General features: G+C 48.0%; 1 protein-coding gene and 1 long non-coding RNA gene across 3 annotated transcripts in view; one reads left to right on the forward strand and one right to left on the reverse strand.

The window, feature by feature from the left end:
* The window catches only part of LOC139054292 (uncharacterized), a 105,566-nt gene that overhangs the window by 72,782 nt on the left and 14,858 nt on the right, over nucleotides 1-17,926 (forward strand). Inside the window, exon 2 of the long non-coding RNA XR_011511102.1 lies at nucleotides 7,944-8,207. This is a non-coding gene — a long non-coding RNA (uncharacterized lncRNA). The remainder of the gene's footprint in view (nucleotides 1-7,943; nucleotides 8,208-17,926) is intronic.
* Nucleotides 10,848-15,399, reverse strand: LOC139054290 (uncharacterized). Of its 2 annotated transcripts, none has more exons than XM_070531055.1 (2): nucleotides 14,745-15,399; nucleotides 10,848-14,672 (listed from the first exon to the last, which is right to left on the reverse strand). In XM_070531055.1, the coding sequence occupies exons 1-2, from the start codon at nucleotides 14,769-14,771 to the stop codon at nucleotides 14,172-14,174; spliced, it is 528 nt and encodes a 175-aa protein (XP_070387156.1). In that variant the 5' UTR covers nucleotides 14,772-15,399; the 3' UTR covers nucleotides 10,848-14,171. The 2 variants fall into 2 exon arrangements, with proteins under 2 accessions (XP_070387156.1, XP_070387157.1); XM_070531056.1 differs by having other exon boundaries at nucleotides 10,848-14,414; nucleotides 14,487-15,399.

A 17,926-nucleotide genomic window follows, 5' to 3' on the forward strand; every position in this document is an offset into this window, starting at 1 on the left:
TAAGAAAAAGAGCATGAGCATGCTAAACGTATTTGGGGTAAAAAAGTCTAGCTATTGCATCATCTCCAGTTTTTGTATTTCTTTTACTTTGCGTTTATCGTCCTCAAATAAGAATTTCCTTTAGCTACCTCCTGCCGCCCGATTCTTAGTGGGTGCGAGCCATGACATAGGTTCATCATCATCATCATCATCATCATCATCATCATCATTAAAAAAAACTTCTTTACCTCTAAATATGACATGAGTAAAATAGTAATTGTTGAGGCGGGCCGAAAGAAAGTCGCCGCGGCATGTTTATATAAGCCAATCATGGTGCCAATAGTTCCGAGAGCGGCTGGTAGACGCGGCTTCTCGGAGAAGGCGTTCTAGCATATTTTTATTCTCGCGATAAATCCTCGTCAGCATTCATCTATATTACTGACGCTAAAGGGGAATGTCATGGCACCAAAAGTGAGAAATACAGAGACTACCGACTGGCCATAACACAACCGAGGGAGAAGCATGGCGACCATCGGCATTTATTTTATCGAATATCAATATGTTGATCCACATAATAACCTGAAAAGTATATGCAGTGGAAAAGTATGCAGTCATAGCGAATGTCAAGGCAGAGCACCATGGACAGGAGCAAAGTAAGGCGGGTCATCGCGATGTGGAAAATGTCCAGGGGCATCAAGTTGGTAGGCCTCGCTTCATCCGAGTAGTGACGTCTCCTATCTGAGCAAAGTCAGCGGTCAGGGTCACGCAACTCAGGCTGCCTGTGTCTTCGGAGATTCCCAGGCACAGGTGGTTGGCAGTGCGTTCACTTCTACCAAACACTTCTGTAACCTTCATCTCCAGATTCCTAAGTGTTGTGTCCAGAGCAAGCATCTGTGAATTCTGCCGAGGTAGTACATCCCGATGTTTCCTGTTCGCCGCTACAACTTCACACATCCTTTCGGTGTCTGCCAATGGTGAACCACCCCTCAGTGTATTCAGTGAATCGGCGCTCACCAGGCACATGTAGGCAGTTGAACAATTAGGCAACAGATGAACATCGAGTGATGGCACGGTAAGGACGATGCGAAGGTGGTCGACGTGACGTGCCGTTGTCCTTGGCAAGAAGATAACCGAGCAGAGCAGCGGCTTCAGTGTCCAGCCTTGCCGAAATCCGAGAACGCGTTCTCCTTGCTCGTGGCTCGAGAGGCGAGCTCACGGGATTAGCGGTGGTTACAATGACGAGTGATGATCGATCGCGATGATGATGACGCTATATTCGCCCACTGAGTGGATGGCATAAAAAAAAAGGAAGGGGTTTCCGCAAGCCTCTCCGCCAAGGCACTCCCCGGAATACGCGGGGGCCCCATGCCAGCTCTACAAGGGTTTCCGTGAACCGCCACTTCTGAAGTCCACGGTGAATTCTGATATGAGATAGCGTGTCCGTGTTCGGTAGGCCCGACGCCATGCACATGCAGCAGCTGTGCGTTGCAAAAGCGACTCTGCAGCTACTTATAGGTGTAACGAAAGAGAGCCCTATACAGTGTGTTGGCTCGAAAAAAAAAGTCACTTCTTTGTCATGCCTCGCCTTTCGAGGTATCTATAGACTCGTGAACAGACGGACTATATAATCTTGTGTATGAACTGATTGACTTATACAATCTTTCGTATGATCACGTAATACATGATCGTTTGAAATAAAGGCTAGTTGTCAGGGAAGCGCCCGTCCGTCCTGTCGTATGTACTTCTTTCGTATTCGGCTTTAGTGCAGTTTATGAAGGATGTATATATATATATATATATATATATATATATATATATATATATATATATATATATATATATATATATATATATATATATATATATATATATATATATACTTGTATCTAACCACTTTCCCGTGTGCCTGGATCACCGGGTAGTCAGTGATCGAATGTTTAGCGCATCGGGCTGCTACCTTGAGGTAACAAAGTTCGAAATCAACTATCAACCAACTTGGCCACTGGGTATGTGGCAATAGACACTCATAGTTGGGCGTCCTCTACCAGCTTTTGAAAAGCTGCGGGCGCACGCAAGAGACCGTGCGTGCTCTTGCGCCCTGCGCCTGCACACTGTCGCCTCAGCGGGTTTGCTGCGTACGCAGAGCTGTTGCGGAGGCCTAACTAAAACTGTCTAATGTGAACATACGTGTCGCTCTTCCACTAACCCCTTTCGTCCCGATATGGACAGTGCAGGCGCACGGCTGGGTAGGTACTGCTGTTTGAAGCAACTCTTTGACGTCGACTTGGAGTACTGGGTGAGTGGCACTCAGTCTGTGCTGGTCCCCAATGAACTTCTTTGATGCTAGCTTGAGTCATTGGGTATGTGTCAGTAGGCATGCCTGCCGCTCTTCAATGAACGTCTTTGACGCCAACTTGGGCAACTAATGTGCCACTGGGCATATGCCGCTTTGCAATGAACGCCTTTCACGCCAACGTTTTAGCGAGTTGCACCAGCAACTCACTGTGGACGTGCCACTGAGAGTCCGGCGAGCGAAGGAGCAATTCACAGGGCTCGCAGGCACCGGCGCGCCACGCTTCTCGTCTCGGAGGCCACACGCGAACTTCTCGGCAGCGCTACTAGATGGCACAGCGTGTCCAGAAGCAAGCGCGAGAGGGGGAGTGCGGTTGTCGTATCACGCGTTTTACAGCGAAGTTGTTAGCCTCTATAGTTGGTAGGGATTTTTTTTTTGAGGAGGCGTGCTCACCCAAAAATGAGGGCCAATCCCGGAAACAGGGCCTAGAAGCAGCAACCGCACAGCGTGCTGCTTCTCCAAGAGGCATCCAATGACGTCATGAGTTCTACGAACGCGTGGTGGCTCTATGCGCAGAGCCAACTGACAAGTAAAGCTTACTACTCTTCGCCTCTGCAGACGGCAAATTGGCGTAATTAAACAGGAGTATGTTTATGTATTCTAGCCACTCTAACTCGCCGTGGTTGCTCAGTGGCTATGGTGTTGGGCTGCTGCGCACGAGGTCACGGGGTCGAATCCCGGCCACGGCGGCCGCATTTCGATGGGGGCGAAATGCGAAAACACCCGTGTGCTTAGATTTAGGTGCACGTTAAAGAACCCCAGGTGGTCAAAATTTCCGGAGTGCTCCACTACGGCGTGCCTCATAATCAGAAAGTGGTTTTGGCACGTAAAACCCCAAATATTATTATTATTAATAGCCACTCTAAATATGTTAACAGGTTGCTCTATATTTGTTCTTCATTTACTCGTATACTTGCAGACATCCCTCTTGGAGGTGCAGAGCTGCGGCCAGCCTTGCTCAAGCGGCCGAAAAGCTATCCATAATAAAAATTTATGATATATAGTCTGTCCCACGTAACTTGAGCCAAACATTAAAAATATGCAAGTGCCACGTTGCTGGACAGAACCAAGGTAATGTTGTTTGCCGTCGCTTGGAGATGTATAATTTTTTAATTCCGACTAATTAGATAATTAGTCTTAATTAATTAATCAATCAACTTCTCATGTATGATAGTTAGATTAAAAGTGTCAATGAGAAAATTGTAGAGGAAGATGAAAAACTCCCGATGTAGCTTTCTGTTGCTCAATACGTGCTGCATAAAATTATTTTTCAGAGCGTGAAAGCAGCCTGAATATATAGGCAAAATGGCCGTGTGAATTGCCGCTCGAGGCATATTGCGCGTATTCGCGGGCTTCTTTCAAGCTCCGAAAAACAATTTTATGTAGCTCGTATTGAGCAACATAAAGCTGTGTCAGGAGTTTTTCCTGTTGCTGTACAATTTTCTCATTCACACTTTTCATCTATCTATAATATTTGAGAAGTTGATTAATTAAGTTAATTCTGCAAACAGGCAGAATGCAAAAAATTGTCTGAGTATCTCCAAGCGACGGCAAACAACCTTACCTTCGTTCTGCCCAGCAAGGTTGCAGTTGCATATGTTTAAACCCGGGTGCCTGATAGTTGCAATTATATATATATATATATATATATATATATATATATATATATATATATATATATATATATATATATATATATATATATATATATATATATATATATATATATAAGCTTAGACCAGGAATCTTAATATAATGGCGATTTCCGAAAGCATTAAGAACATAAAAAGGAGCTTTGTGACACTAGGTTGCACAAGATGCTCATTCGCCATGAAAAACCTGGCATGCATTTTAAATAAAGTATCACCCGCCGTGGTTGCTTAGTGGCTATGAAGTTGGGCTGCTAAGCTCGAAGTCGCGGCCACGGCGGCCGCATTTCGATGGGGGGCGAAATGCGAAAATACCTGTGTACTTAGATTTATGGTGCAGGTTAAAGGACCCCAGGTGCTCCAAATTTCCGGAGTCCCTTAATAAGGCGTGCCTCATTATCAGAAAGTGGCTTTGGCACGTAAAACCCCATAATTTTTTCTAAAGAAGGTATCTTACGGGTAAGTAGGGCACGGCTGTAGAATTTTTTCCTTTATTATTTTCAGTGTGCGCAAATAGACATATTCAAATCTGAAGCGAAAAGGATTCCAAAATTCGCAGCATGGGATCCGATCAGAATCATATAATACTCATAGCGTCGAAAAAAAAACGTATTAAATGGTTTGCGAATACCCTCCGAATACGGTGCCAACATTTCGGATAGCTTTGTGAGCACGCCGCCTTCTTCTACATTTCTGGTCCACGTAGCCTCGATTCGGCAGGGAGGTCACGCGTTTCAAATCCGGTTGTAAACCATTTTGATATAATTGCGGTATATTCGAAGACGGTTTAAATAAATTTTAAAAATTTCAAAGTGCAAATATTTCGTTCGATGACCTGATCAACACAGCAACTGCTCTATTCTAGGACGGAATAGAATAGAAAAGTTGTTCCGTTGTGTATTCGATGCTTCGGAATATTCACGCACTGCTACTTGTTTAACATTCCTGGTACTGTCGTACTTTGGCAATTTGAGCCTGACTGTTTCGAATGCCTATCCATGATGCTAAGCCAGAAGTATAAGAAGATCCGATGGTCTCGATTTTCTTTTGTTAGTTAAAATCAAATGAAGAAAAAAAGTTAATAAAACCAGGGAACGCTGAAGCTAATAAGATGTAGTTTTCTCTGGCTTCATTGTCTGGTTTCTTTGTATGGTTGTAACTATCCCTTATCCTGTTAATTAACATGCGTTTCATAACACCGAGCAGAACTGAGGACACCATTGCTACTGACACCATTTCTGAAAATAAAAGGCGCTGGGGGCATTCGTTCCGCACTGTCACACTAAACGCAACTGACGAATTGTCTTTCGGTTTTTATGTCGCACGTTATATACGCACTCACTAACATATAACCACATAGACCCACGGAAACGCACAGCTACACATGAACTAAACGTCACAATACACAAAATAGTTTTCAACATGTACAGCCTACGCAAAGGGTATGTACTATAATGATTTGACTCCACATTGTTTCGTAGCGATGCTGAGAAACGAATATCGTATGCGCCGAAGAAAACTGCCACGGTTGCACATGGAGCCAACGGACAAGATCGCAGGCCTACAAGTTACCGCTCGTAACCGCAGCATTCACTCTGGCAATATTTACAGTCTGCTGACAAATATTTTGTCTTTGTACGATAAAAGAGAAAATAAAAACACTCCTCGTGAAATACTTCGGTAGCGGCGAAAGCCTTTTAGCTTAATATCCTCCAGGCAAAGCCCATAAAGAGCGCAAACGCGATGTTGATGGTCAGGTTTGGCAAGAACACGCTTTCTGATAGTCGAAAAAAAAAAAAAGATCTCGTCGACGCCGACCCTCTTTTGCAAGAAAAATCGCGTTACATGAATGTCGCCGCGTAGGTGTGATGCTGCTGTGATACTTGCACTGATCCAAGAATTTATGCCGAAAAAGGTTCATTGAAGAGCGGCAGATTCCCGCTGGCCCTTGGGGCACATACCCAGTAGCACACATTGCGTGGCCCCACGGGTACATACCAGTGGTACGTCTTTTGAACATTTTTCATACATCGGCGGCGAATTTTTTTCTCTTCCCCTATTTACATGATGTAGTAATGGGCGGTAACGGTTCTGTGCATGAAATACGCGCAAGTTCGATTCAGTCTGCCATTGACATCGCAAGAGATGATGGCGAGATGACAGCGAAGGCGTCGGACAATTGGTGACTCCCGTCCCCGGTTCCCGCTCTGTGCAACAGAACGAAGGTCACGATCCCGACCAATTTCAGACGCATCAAAGCACACAAATCTCAACAAAAGCGTTTCCGCACAAGTTCCCGAACATACGCGGGACGAAGCTGTCACCTCACTGACTAAAAATGCTCTCAAGAAGCTTGCTCCGCGACGCATAATTTCTATGGTGTACTGGCACAGAAAATAATAAATTCTGGGGTTTTACGCTCCAAAACAACGATCTGATTATGGGGCACGCCGTAGTGAAAGGCTACGGAATAAATTGGGCCAGCTAGGGTTCTTTCACATGCACCCATAGCATGGCACATGGTGTTTTTATGTTATTGTTCTTTTTTTTGCATTTCGCGCTCATCGATATGCGGCCGCCGCGGCCGAGATTCGCCCCGTTCCAAAGGGGGCGCTCACAACATCCATCCATCCATCCCTCCAGTGAGCGTTGCATACCAGCAAGTATGAAGCCTGTAGGGTGAGCAACACAGCAACAAACAACGTCAAGCGGAAAGTCAGAGTGGCTGAAATAATCTCATGGGCGGCGGCAATGGGAAAGAAACCTGCCATGAGTAACTACGTAGAGAGGAAAAAAGAAAATCAGGAAAGAAACAATTTATGATAGCTCAAAGGGAAGTTCATCACGATACGAACACAGAGTCACAATTCCTCCAGGACGATAACTTATACATAGTACGAAGCATTGTATACATGGCACGTTATGAAAAAAAGTGTCCGAGTACGCACTCACTAACATATAACCACATAAACCTACGGAAACGCACAGCTACACATGAACTAATCGTCACAATACACAAAATGGTGTTCACTATGTACATTATAATGATTTGACTTCACATTGTTACGTAGCGATGCTGAGAGACAAAGATGGGACGTGCCAAAGAAATCAATCAACGTTGCAAATGAAGCCAAACAAGCAGCGCGCAGGCCTACATGTTACCGCTCGTAACCGCAGCACTTATTCTGGTAATCTTTGCAGTTTGCTGACAAATATTTTGTCTTTGTATGATTAAAGGAAAAATAAAAACAGTCCTCGTGAAATACTTCGCTAGCGGCAAAAGTCTTTTAGCTTAATATCATCCACATAAAGCCCATAAAGAGCACAAACGCGATGTTGATGGTCAGATTTGGCAAGAACACGCTTTCTGAGAGTCGAAAAAAAAATAAAGATATCGTCGACGTCGATCTTCCTTTGCAAGAAAAATCGCGTTACGTGAATGTCGCCGCGTAGGTGTGGTGCTGCTGTGATACTTGCAGTGATCCAAGAATTTACGTCAAAAAAGGTTAATTGAAGAGCGGCCGATTCCCGCTGGCCCTTGGGTCATATAACCAGCAGCACACATTGCGCGGCCCCACGGGTACATACCAGTGGTACGTCTTTTGAACATTTTTCATACATCGGCGGCGAATTTTTTTTTTTCTCTTCCCCTATTTACATGATGTAGTAATGGGCGGTAACGGTTCTGTTCATGAAATACACGCGAGCTCGATTCAGCCTGCCATTGACATCGCAAGAGATGATGGTGAGATGACAGCGAAGGCGTCGGACAATTGGCGAGTCCCGTCCCCGGTTGCCGGTCTGTGCAACAGAACGAAGATCACGATCAAGACCAATTTCAGACGCACCAAAGCACACAAATCCCAACGAAAGTGTTTCCGCACAAGTACCCAACCCTGGTGGGCACGGGATGACCGAGCATTGGCATGTGGCCTAACACGCGTTTCCTCTGCTTTACGCAGGTTTTTTTGGTTAGCCTTGCCGGAACGCCATATCAGCAAAATGACTCAACGAACGGCGCATGCCTGGCGGGCTCATCCGTATCAGCGACGCCCTGTTGCTGCCCTCCTGTGATTCGTGTCAATACCGGCCTAGTGCCATCTACCAGCGGCGTCACGTCATCAAACGCTACTATAAAAGATTATCCACAAGCCTTCGAGTTCAGTGGGCACGTCGGACGGAGCATTGGCATGTGGCCTAACACGGGTTTCCTCTGCTTCACGCAGGTCAGTGATTATTACTCCACGATTGTGAGCGATTCCCGCTGTCTCTTGGTTGGCACTTCTTTTGCAAAAGTCATTTCAGAGGGATACTTGTAGTTGGTTTGACTAAATAAAACATTTGCACGCAATTGAATTCCGAGGGCCACCTAGGGTAAGCACTTAATACATTTTCTGGCGCGCCGATAAAATGGAAATAGCGAGTAGGAAGTGAAAACTTCCTGCGAAGCGCTTTTATGGCTAGGGTCCCGTGGATTTTCCGTGTCCGGCTAAAAAAAGACTGTGTGTGCAAGAACTCAGTTCCCTAATTTGATGCAATATCGCTTCATTCTGTGCAAAAGCTTCTACGTCTCATCATTTGGATATGTATTTTCAGAAGATTAGTTATCAATAGGCACCACTTTCTAGATCAGTAGACTCTCAGGCAATTGGTTAGTAATAACTTCATTGAATTGTCCTGCAAGCTTTTGGCGACCCGGGCTCAAGTCTCCACGACGGGACGTCGGACGGATGGATGGATGTATGTTATGAGCGTCCCCTTTGGAACGGGGCGGTGGGTTCCGCCACGAAGGTCTTGCAATTATACTGTCTAATGTCCTACGTAGGTTAAAAAAGAAAGAAAAGAAGAAAAACACTATGAACTCAAACAATTTTTACGTCTCTGTTTTTTGTCGTTTCCCTACTTTTATTCCACCAATCCTCCAATCGCCTCTTACTGATCCCTATTGCGGACATGTTTACTTTTCCCCTGCTCTCGCTGAACCCAAGAGCTTCAAGGAGGCCAGTGGTGCCTAAATCGACCGCTGACCTTCTCATAAAACATGCTCCATCGTTTCCCTAGCTTTACCGCAGCAAGTACATGCCTCTGCATCCTTCTTATATCTGGGTTTATCGGTGCGTGTTCTAAGGTATCCTGATCTCGCTTCGAACAGTAATGAGCTTCCCTTTGAGACGTCGAGATTTTGTCTCAGTGCCGCCTCGCGGGCTTGCTGCACGGCCCAGAGTTGGTCGCCGAGGTCGGAGCTGCGCAGACCGGCGGCCCACCTCAGCGATAGGGTCTCGGAGTTTAACTCATTTTGGCGTTGGGCATTACATTCCCATAGCATATGTATAATTTTTTTTTCTTGCCGCCATCTGAAACCACCACAACCAAAACTGCCGCACCATTCTTTTTAATCAGTCAGTCAGTCAGTCAAGAACTTTATTGAGGTCCTGAGGGGTCTAAGCCGTTGGAAATCGCACGCGGCGAGCTCCTTGGGCCGAAACCGTAGGCGACGCCCAAGTCGGGACGGGAACGTGGTGACGCTCCGCCAGTTCTTGGGCCCTCTGGACGGCCTTGAATTGCAGTTTGAGGTCCGGGCTTTTGAGGGCTTCTTCCCATTCGGGCTCACTGGAGAGAGGGCCCTCTGGTAACGCGGTACATTGCCAAATCATGTGCGAGAGTGAGCAGTAGGGTTCTGGGCAGTCTGGGCAATTAGCCGGGATTTCTGAATTGTAGTGGCTTAATAGGCCTCGTGACGGATACGAGTCCGTTTGCAGCATTCGAAACGCGGCCGCCTGCGCGCGCTCGAGTTTGGCGTGCGGGAGCGGGTATTTCATTCTGCCTTTTCGATAGTGTGAGGTGATTTCTTGGTATGTGAGTAGCGGGTCATTAAACTGAATGTCCAGCCCCTCGGAGGCCGTGGGACCGTCGCGGCGGGCAAGTTCTCGCGCACGGTCATGGGCCGTTTCATTCTTCTTCTTCTTCCTTACGGGGGTATCATCTCCTCGGGCTGCGGTGTACACACTCGACGAATGTTTGTACACAGTGTTTGTGCGTCTAAACGTGATCAGGTTTATCGCGCTCTACTTACTTCCCTAGAGTTAACTAACTTAGGTTCACGTTTGTAGCGTCGATACTATTTCTTCTATTTATAATTCTGTAGTTGCGTGACCTTTAGTGACCGGCTCTACTGTGTGTGATCTGTACTGTGTGTTCTTGTCTATTTTTTAGATTTGTCCTGTTGCTCTTTCATTTCTCTATGCTTCCCTCATTCCTGTCTTTCATTTCTGTGTTGCTGTCACCTCCCTTCTAAGAGTAGGCAGGCGTTGTGCCCCTCCCGCGGTGGCAGTTGGCAGCCTGCTCCTCGCTTTTCCTTTCCTGCTAAATGTATATGTGTTCAAAACAAATATTAATAATAATAATAATAATAATAATAATAATAATAATAATAATAATATGAGCTATTGATTAACTTAGCGACGGACAAATTTCTCATTGGGTAAGCATAGAAATGCTCACGCATTTAGTAACACTGGTGGCACGAGAATGTCTGCGCGTACCTACTATCGTCACGATGACCACCGATCAGGAAAATAAATGTGTTCGTACCTTTGTTCAAAATTCTGCGTCACCTCTGTGTCGTGTGCTGAACAGGGGCCGCGTTCTGAAACGACCACTTTCGGCGATACTATCGCCTTGGCGACGCCTTCGTCATCTGCGCGCACTGATTGACTGTTTTAACGAAATTGGAAGAGCTGATTGGCTGGTTAAACGCTACGTCACCCGATTTTTCTCAACCAGCCAATCAGCGCGCGCCTGACGGCGCTGGTATCGCGGAAGTGGATCGTTTCAGAATACGTCCCCAGCTTCGCGATACACCAACCTTCAGAGAGTGGATTTATTTTCTTAAACATACAGCACAAAACTCTTTCTTATATGGACACTCGAATAGTTCACTGGAACGTCAGAAGTTTCCTTCACAATCCAGATGACATTAAAAAAGTCCTCCGTAAGGTATAGTCCCATGGTGCTGTGTGTTCAAGGAACACACCTCAAACAAACGCAAACATATTTCTCGTCTAACACTAAAAAAGTTCGGCAGCACGTTAAATTCCTCTAGCACGTGAAGGCGAAAGCCTGCTGCACACTTGATATTGCACCGTCTCGAAACGTCGCCTTGCTGCTTTCGCAGTTCGGCTTCTTCAGTTCGTCTTCAGTTGGTCAGCTCGTAAAGCGGGGTCACAGTCGCGCCAATGAGGTTCCTCTTCGACTTTGGGTTGCACCCTCTCAGCAGGGGATTGAAGCGTATGCTGTGCGCTGTATGGGTGATTTCAATGAATTTATGCACTGTTCGCTTCACTTTGACGAGGGCCTGTAGCCTTTGCATTACGAGAGTGATAAATCATTGCATCTTTTTGCTTGCTTAGGGAGTATGAGCAATTGCTGATGATGATAGTTGTACAATTGAACTGGTCGACGCGTTCTTTTAAGGCCATCGGGGGTATGAGCCGCTTAATCTTTCGCCTTAAAACGTTTTACAAGCGCTGCTAGCTCTCCCGAAGAAAATACGTTATAGATTGTAAATTCTCAACGACACATTTCTCATGACTACCGGTAAGCAACGGCAGCCGCATGCAGGGAAAAGACATAGACTGTCAGCGACATCTTTGGGACGTGTCTGAGCGCGCTAGTGATGTTGGCGCGAAAGCAAGTTCGGCGCATCATGCGTTTTCGAGGAAAAACGTCGGTGGATCTGCGCTCACATACCTGCATGTAAAGATGATAATGTATCCCCCGAAACTACACCAAGTCAACATGATGGGGAGGGGGGGGGGGGGGGCGGTGCTGAATAAAGAACAGTGCTAATACATGTTGGAAGAGAAGGAGTGTCAGGGAAACAGCAGGCTATGGCGCGACATGGCCATCAACACTAGCCTAAAGGAACGCAAAAAACAATGAACCACTGCTCAAGATGATATGAATACTGTGTAAGAGGCAGCAATACACAGTGCACAATACATGGCTTCTTATGTCATGCCATTGGACACTACAAACTTAACAAGGCGCAACTCCCTTCCCAGGTCGCATACCTTTCTCTTGTATTTTCAACTTCCCGAAATTTTACTTAATCATGACACATTCCGTGCCTTTGTTATGCAATTACTGTACGTGATTTACAGCCGCGTATGCGTCAAAAAATTGCATGAGGCCCAAAAAAAGCGGTAGTCCCTCGTAGCGGTCTACACAAGGCATGTCACTAAAGCTCCTTAAGCTTATGATATATCTATGGCGTCAGTACACGCTTGCGCGGCGTATTTTCTTTTCCTTACTTGGCTTGTCCTGCACGGCCACACGCACAGTGAAGATTGGTATATGTGAAGATTGCCGTCTGGTAAATAAATGTGCCCGCGGTGTTTCTATCGCTGACGAAGCACCTTTCGCGATAGTGTGTGTCGTCAAGCACCGACATGTCTACCCTAAACAGTTATTTGGTCTGTATCAATATACAGTTATTTAGTGACCAGTCTGTACTTCTGTACCATAAACAGACTAAAAGAAAAGCTTTTTGTACATGGCAAAGAAAACCCACCTTATAATATTCTAATAAAAACATTGGCGCAATATAGGAAATATGTAACCACAGGCACAGAAGCAGCAGCATCCGGTGATATTCAGTGGCCAGGGCCACACAACCACCGTTCGGGCTGCCCAGCTCGTCGGCGATCACCAGGCACAGGTGGGTGGCAGGGGCAAGCATATGAATTCTCCGTTGCGCGCCCACTGACTGGGTGACGTACGCAGATAAACCAATCCCCTGAGCTCCTTTGGCCGGCTAACACTCGGCTGGAAGCATGACCGCACCAGCTCCACAAAGGGCACCATGAGCGGCGCTACAGGCGTCCGAAGTGGAGCTCAAAGAAGAGGCGAGCCGTCCGCGTGGGGTACCCACTCTACACATCCACCAACCGGTTTACGACGCGGTTCCGTGCCATCTCCGCGACTGGTCCTATGCACGACCGCTCCTGGTATCCAAGGGGGAGCTGGGGTGAAGGTGGCCCGTCCGGCGTGGTAGCCCCGCCACACCGCTACCACACGGTTTACGACGCGGTTCCGCGTCTTCTCCTTGATGGGTTCCGTGCACGGCCGCTCCTGACTTCCAAGATGGAGCTCGGGGTAAAGGTGCACATTCACAGCAACATGCTCGGCACATTTTTCTTTGAGCGAAATAACAACCTTTACTTCCTTCTCCAAGCGAACCTCGCGTTCAGCCTTTTTACCTGTGCTCTTCTCAATGCACTGTTGAAATGTGACGCAATCGGCCCTAACTTTTTCTACTTGGCTGTTTTCCGAAACATGGTTCTCACTGAGCTCCTCACGAGAATGAGCAACCTCAGATACTTCGTTCGCAAGCATCGCATTATTTTCGCGTAATTTTACCAGTTCAGAACGAAGCAGTTCGGGGTCGGCCTCAAGCTATCCAGAATTCTTAGTAAGAGTTTGCTTTTGTTCGTTCAGTCTGACAACCAGGGCCGGCCTCCGACGCATGTGCCTGGTGCTGCAGAGACGCTATTATCGTCACATGTCGATTACTTCTTTCATCGAACTGGGCACGCAAGGAGCCGTGAGCTGCTCGCACTTCTTCCTTAATTTCAAACAACGCACTCTTGTCTTCGGCAGCTAGGTTAAGCTGGCACTCGCTCTCACTTAGCTTATGGCGACGCTCGGAGAAGGGCGTGTCCAGCTGTTGTTTGGATGCTTCGAGTTCTTGTACCCGTGCTTGAAGATGGTCTGCTTCGCACGCAACACTCTTCAGTTCATCTTGTTCTTCCAGTAGTTGCGTTGCATGAGCCGCCTCCTCGCATCCAGTCTGACTCAACTGTTGTTCTAGCTCTCTGCAGCGAGACCGATTGCCTCCAGTTCAGTGCGCACTGTCACAATGGCTTCAAGTTTTGCCCACTGTTCCTAGCTGGCCGACAGTTGGCATGAAAGCAATACACTTCGTCCAACCGCTTCTGTAAGCTTCCACTCCTGATTCCGAAGTATTCTGTCCAGAGCGAACATCTTTGCATTCTGTTGAGGCAATGCATCCGGATGTTTTCTTTTCTCTGCTACAACTTCACGCATGCTTTCGGCCTGCGCCACCTTTGCCACCTCCGATGATCGCAAAGGTGCGTTGAGCTCGGCGTTTGACTTGAGCAGCTCCTGGTTCATGGCATCAGAAGTGGCCGACTTTTGTGCACGGCCTCCAGTCGGATGACACATACCAGCGCCAGCAGCATGATGGGTCCCATGAGCGGCCGCTTCTCTCGTCCAAGGGTGAGCTGCGAGTAGACGCGGTGGTCCGTCTGCGTGCGGTGGCCCCTTTGCACGGCCACCACTAGGATGACACGTACCCGCGCCAGCAGCACGATGGGTCCCATGAGCGGCCGCTTCTGTCGTCCAAGTGGGAGCTGCGAGTAGACGCGGTGACCCGTCTGCGTGCGGTAGCCCCTGTGCACAGCCACCACTCGGATGACACGTACCCGCGCCAGCAGCACGCTGGGTCCCATGAGGGGCCGCTTCTCTCGTCCAAGACCGAGCTGCGAGTAGACGCGGCGGTGCGTCTGCGTGCGGTAGCCCCTGTGCACGGCCACCACTAGGATGACACGTACCCGCGCCAGCAGCACGATGAGTCCCATGAGCGGCCGCTTCTGTCGTCCAAGTGGGAGCTGCGAGTAGACGCGGTGACCCGTCTGCGTGCGGTAGCCCCTGTGCACAGCCACCACTCGGATGACACGTACCCGCGCCAGCAGCACGCTGGGTCCCATGAGGGGCCGCTTCTCTCGTCCAAGACCGAGCTGCGAGTAGACGCGGCGGTGCGTCTGCGTGCGGTAGCCCCTTTGCACGGCCACCACTCGGATGACACGTACCCGCGCCAGCAGCACGATGGGTCCAATGAGCGGCCGCTTCTGTCGTCCAAGGGGGAGCTGCGAGTAGACACGGTGGACCGTCTGCGTGCGGTACACTGAACGGACGGCCACCACCCGGATCACGACGTGATACCGCGCCCGCTCCTCGACGAGTTCTGTGACGGGTTTGAGCGTCGCCCTCGTGCCCCATTGCTTGAAGCGTCCCCAAGCGGTGTCCTCCAGATGTCCCAGCGTGAACCTGTCAAGGACCGTTGGCCGGCCTCGCTTCGTCGGAGGAATGTCGGGCCCGAATGGTGAACCAGCACTCAGCCTACGTAGCGTATGAGCGCTCACCAGGCGCTGGTAGTTAACGCAGTCGGCAGATGAGTGATAGCCCTGTAAGGATCATGTAAGTACGGCCGACGTGGCGTGCCGTCGTACCTGGCCAGAAGATTATCGAGCAGAACAGCAGCTTCAGCGAACAGCCTTGCTGAAATCGAGAGCGCGCGCTTTCGTTGCTCGTGGCTCGAGAGGCGAGCTCACGGGATCAGCGGTGGTTACAATAGCGAGTGATGATGATCGATCGCGATGATGATGGCGGTGCATTCACCCACTGAGTGAATGGCATCAAAAAAGTAAGCCGTTCGCCTATGCTTCCCCGCTTAGGCACTACGTCAGCGCCACAAGGGTTCCTGTGACCTGCTGTTCCTGAAATCCCAAGGTAAATTTCGAGATGAGGTAGCCTGCCCGTGTTCGGTAGGCACGCAGCCATGGACGTGCAGAAGGTGTGCGTTGCGAAAGCGACTGCAGGTACATATAGGCGTAACGAAAGACATCCGCTACAGAGAGTTGGTTTTTCACACTGCCGAGCAACATACTCTATTGCGGTAGAGAATGGTCATCATATTGTATTTCAATGGATTCCTTGTCACTGTTCTATAGAACAATAAACTGGTGCATGTTGAAGCGAAGAAGGTTCTCAAGTATTCAAAGCCATTGATTAAGATTTTTTTGAAGGACGTACGGCAATTGTATCCTCTCAACTCTTATACGAAACACGAGAACAAAGCACTGGAACCTTCCGCAATATCGCCCCAGACGCCTCCAGAGACAGGACCAGAGCTACCACCAAAACTTCATCACAGCAATGCCAGTTTTCCGAACAGGCTTAGGCTGGTTTGTGTTTACGCTTCGTTACTTGCACTTAATACAACGCAGTGAGTCTTCAAATAGTGACCTGTGTCACATGCATAAATTTATAAAGAAGGTGCTCTGTTACTACCTCAGTACATTGAAGAGCGACGGAGGTTGACTGAGGCTCTTGCACATCTCGACATTCACCCATTGCCAGAGGACGTCGTATTGGGCCCTTGACGTGACTGCCGATGTAGATTTCATGCCATCCAGGCCAATTATTTTCTACAAGGTACGGCTGTGCACTCCAGACTACGAGTACACTTGCCCATTCTGTGCTCTGCCTTTTCCTTCTGTCGTCATTGTCACCTATCTTGTTTCTGCTTCTTTCTGTCTTACCCTATAGTGCAGAGTAGCTGCCAAGAGGAATGTATGTACACCCATGAGCAAAGGCATACCAACCACAGGGTCACCGAAAAAACTGACTGTCTTCGTCGTTAACATGCATAAGGTGAAATTGAAGAGTGTACTGGAAATTTCGCAGTGCTAAGTTTGAACTGCAGTCTTTAATTTCAAGTTACATTGAGATGCAGAGGAGAAAATCAGCTTTATACATTGCGCTATACCTGGTCCATATAGTTTTTCTCACGTGTGTACATCAAGCAGATTTATGCACCTTTCGCACAATCAGACTTTATACCTCCTCACGACTTACACTCCCGTCGATGTTCCTATTTTGCATTTCGGGCATAGGAAAGCTATCGATCATATCCCCCGTTTCCATTGTAAATTATTTTTGTAGGCCTTACAAGCCATGTTCTTACCAATATTAATGCGTTAGGATTCTTTGGGTACTTCACGCAGTTTTCAGTGGTTGTCTGTATATCTATGTTTGTATGTCCGTGTCTATATGTCTATATATATTAACAATATGTTTGCATCTAACCGCTTTCCCGCCTACCTGGGTCACTGGGTAGTCAGTGATCGATTGTGTAGCGCATCGAGCTGCCGTGCTGAGGTAACAAGGTTCGAAACCAGCCATCGGACCAACTTGGGTCTCTGAGTATGTGGCAAAGTGAACGTATATATATGCGTGCCGCTCTTCAACCAAACTCTTTCACCTCGACATGGGCAGTGTAGACGCGGGGCTGGTCAGGTACTGCTGTTCGAAGAAACACTCGGTCTGTGCTGGTCTCCAATGAACCTCTTTGATGCCAGTTTGGGTAACCAGGTATGCGCCACTGAGAACGTGCCGCCCTATAATGACGAAAGATATCCCTGAAATTTCTCGTATGTTGAGTGGAAACAAGACCACGTGACAAGGTTCCTCAAGGACAGCAACTCGACGCATTAGCAGGCTGCGCCATTAATGCACGGGGTATGTGCCACTCCTCAATGAACCTCTCGCCAATGTGGACACGCTGAGGTCGCCTAGTGGCTATGGTGTTGGGTTGCTAAGCACGTTGTCGCGGGATCGAATCCCGGTCACGGCAGCCGCATTTAGATGACGGCGAACTGCGAAACAGCCATGTACTTAGATTTATGTGCACGTTAAAGAAACCCAGGTGGTCCAAATTTCTGGAGTTCCCACTACAGCGTGCCCCATAATCAGATGGTGGTTTTGGCACGTAAAAGCCCATAATTATTTTTTGCAAACTTGGCTTACTAAGTATGTGCCACTGATTGTACGCCCAAATGAGGGAACAATTCTCAGCTTTCACAGGCATCTGCGCGCCACGCTTCCTGTCTCGGAAGCCACGCTCAAACTTCTCAGCAACGTCACTGGATGGTGCAGCGTGTCCAAAAATAAGCGGGAGAGAGGCGTCCGGTTGCCGTATGACGCGTTTCTCAGTGTTCGCAAGCACCGCCGCGCCCTGCATCTCGGAGGCAGCTCTAGATGACACCGACTGTTCATAGCGAAGCACGAAAGAGTACGTGCA

This window comes from Dermacentor albipictus, chromosome 1 (assembly GCF_038994185.2).
Source record: "Dermacentor albipictus isolate Rhodes 1998 colony chromosome 1, USDA_Dalb.pri_finalv2, whole genome shotgun sequence".
NCBI lineage: Eukaryota > Metazoa > Arthropoda > Arachnida > Ixodida > Ixodidae > Dermacentor > Dermacentor albipictus.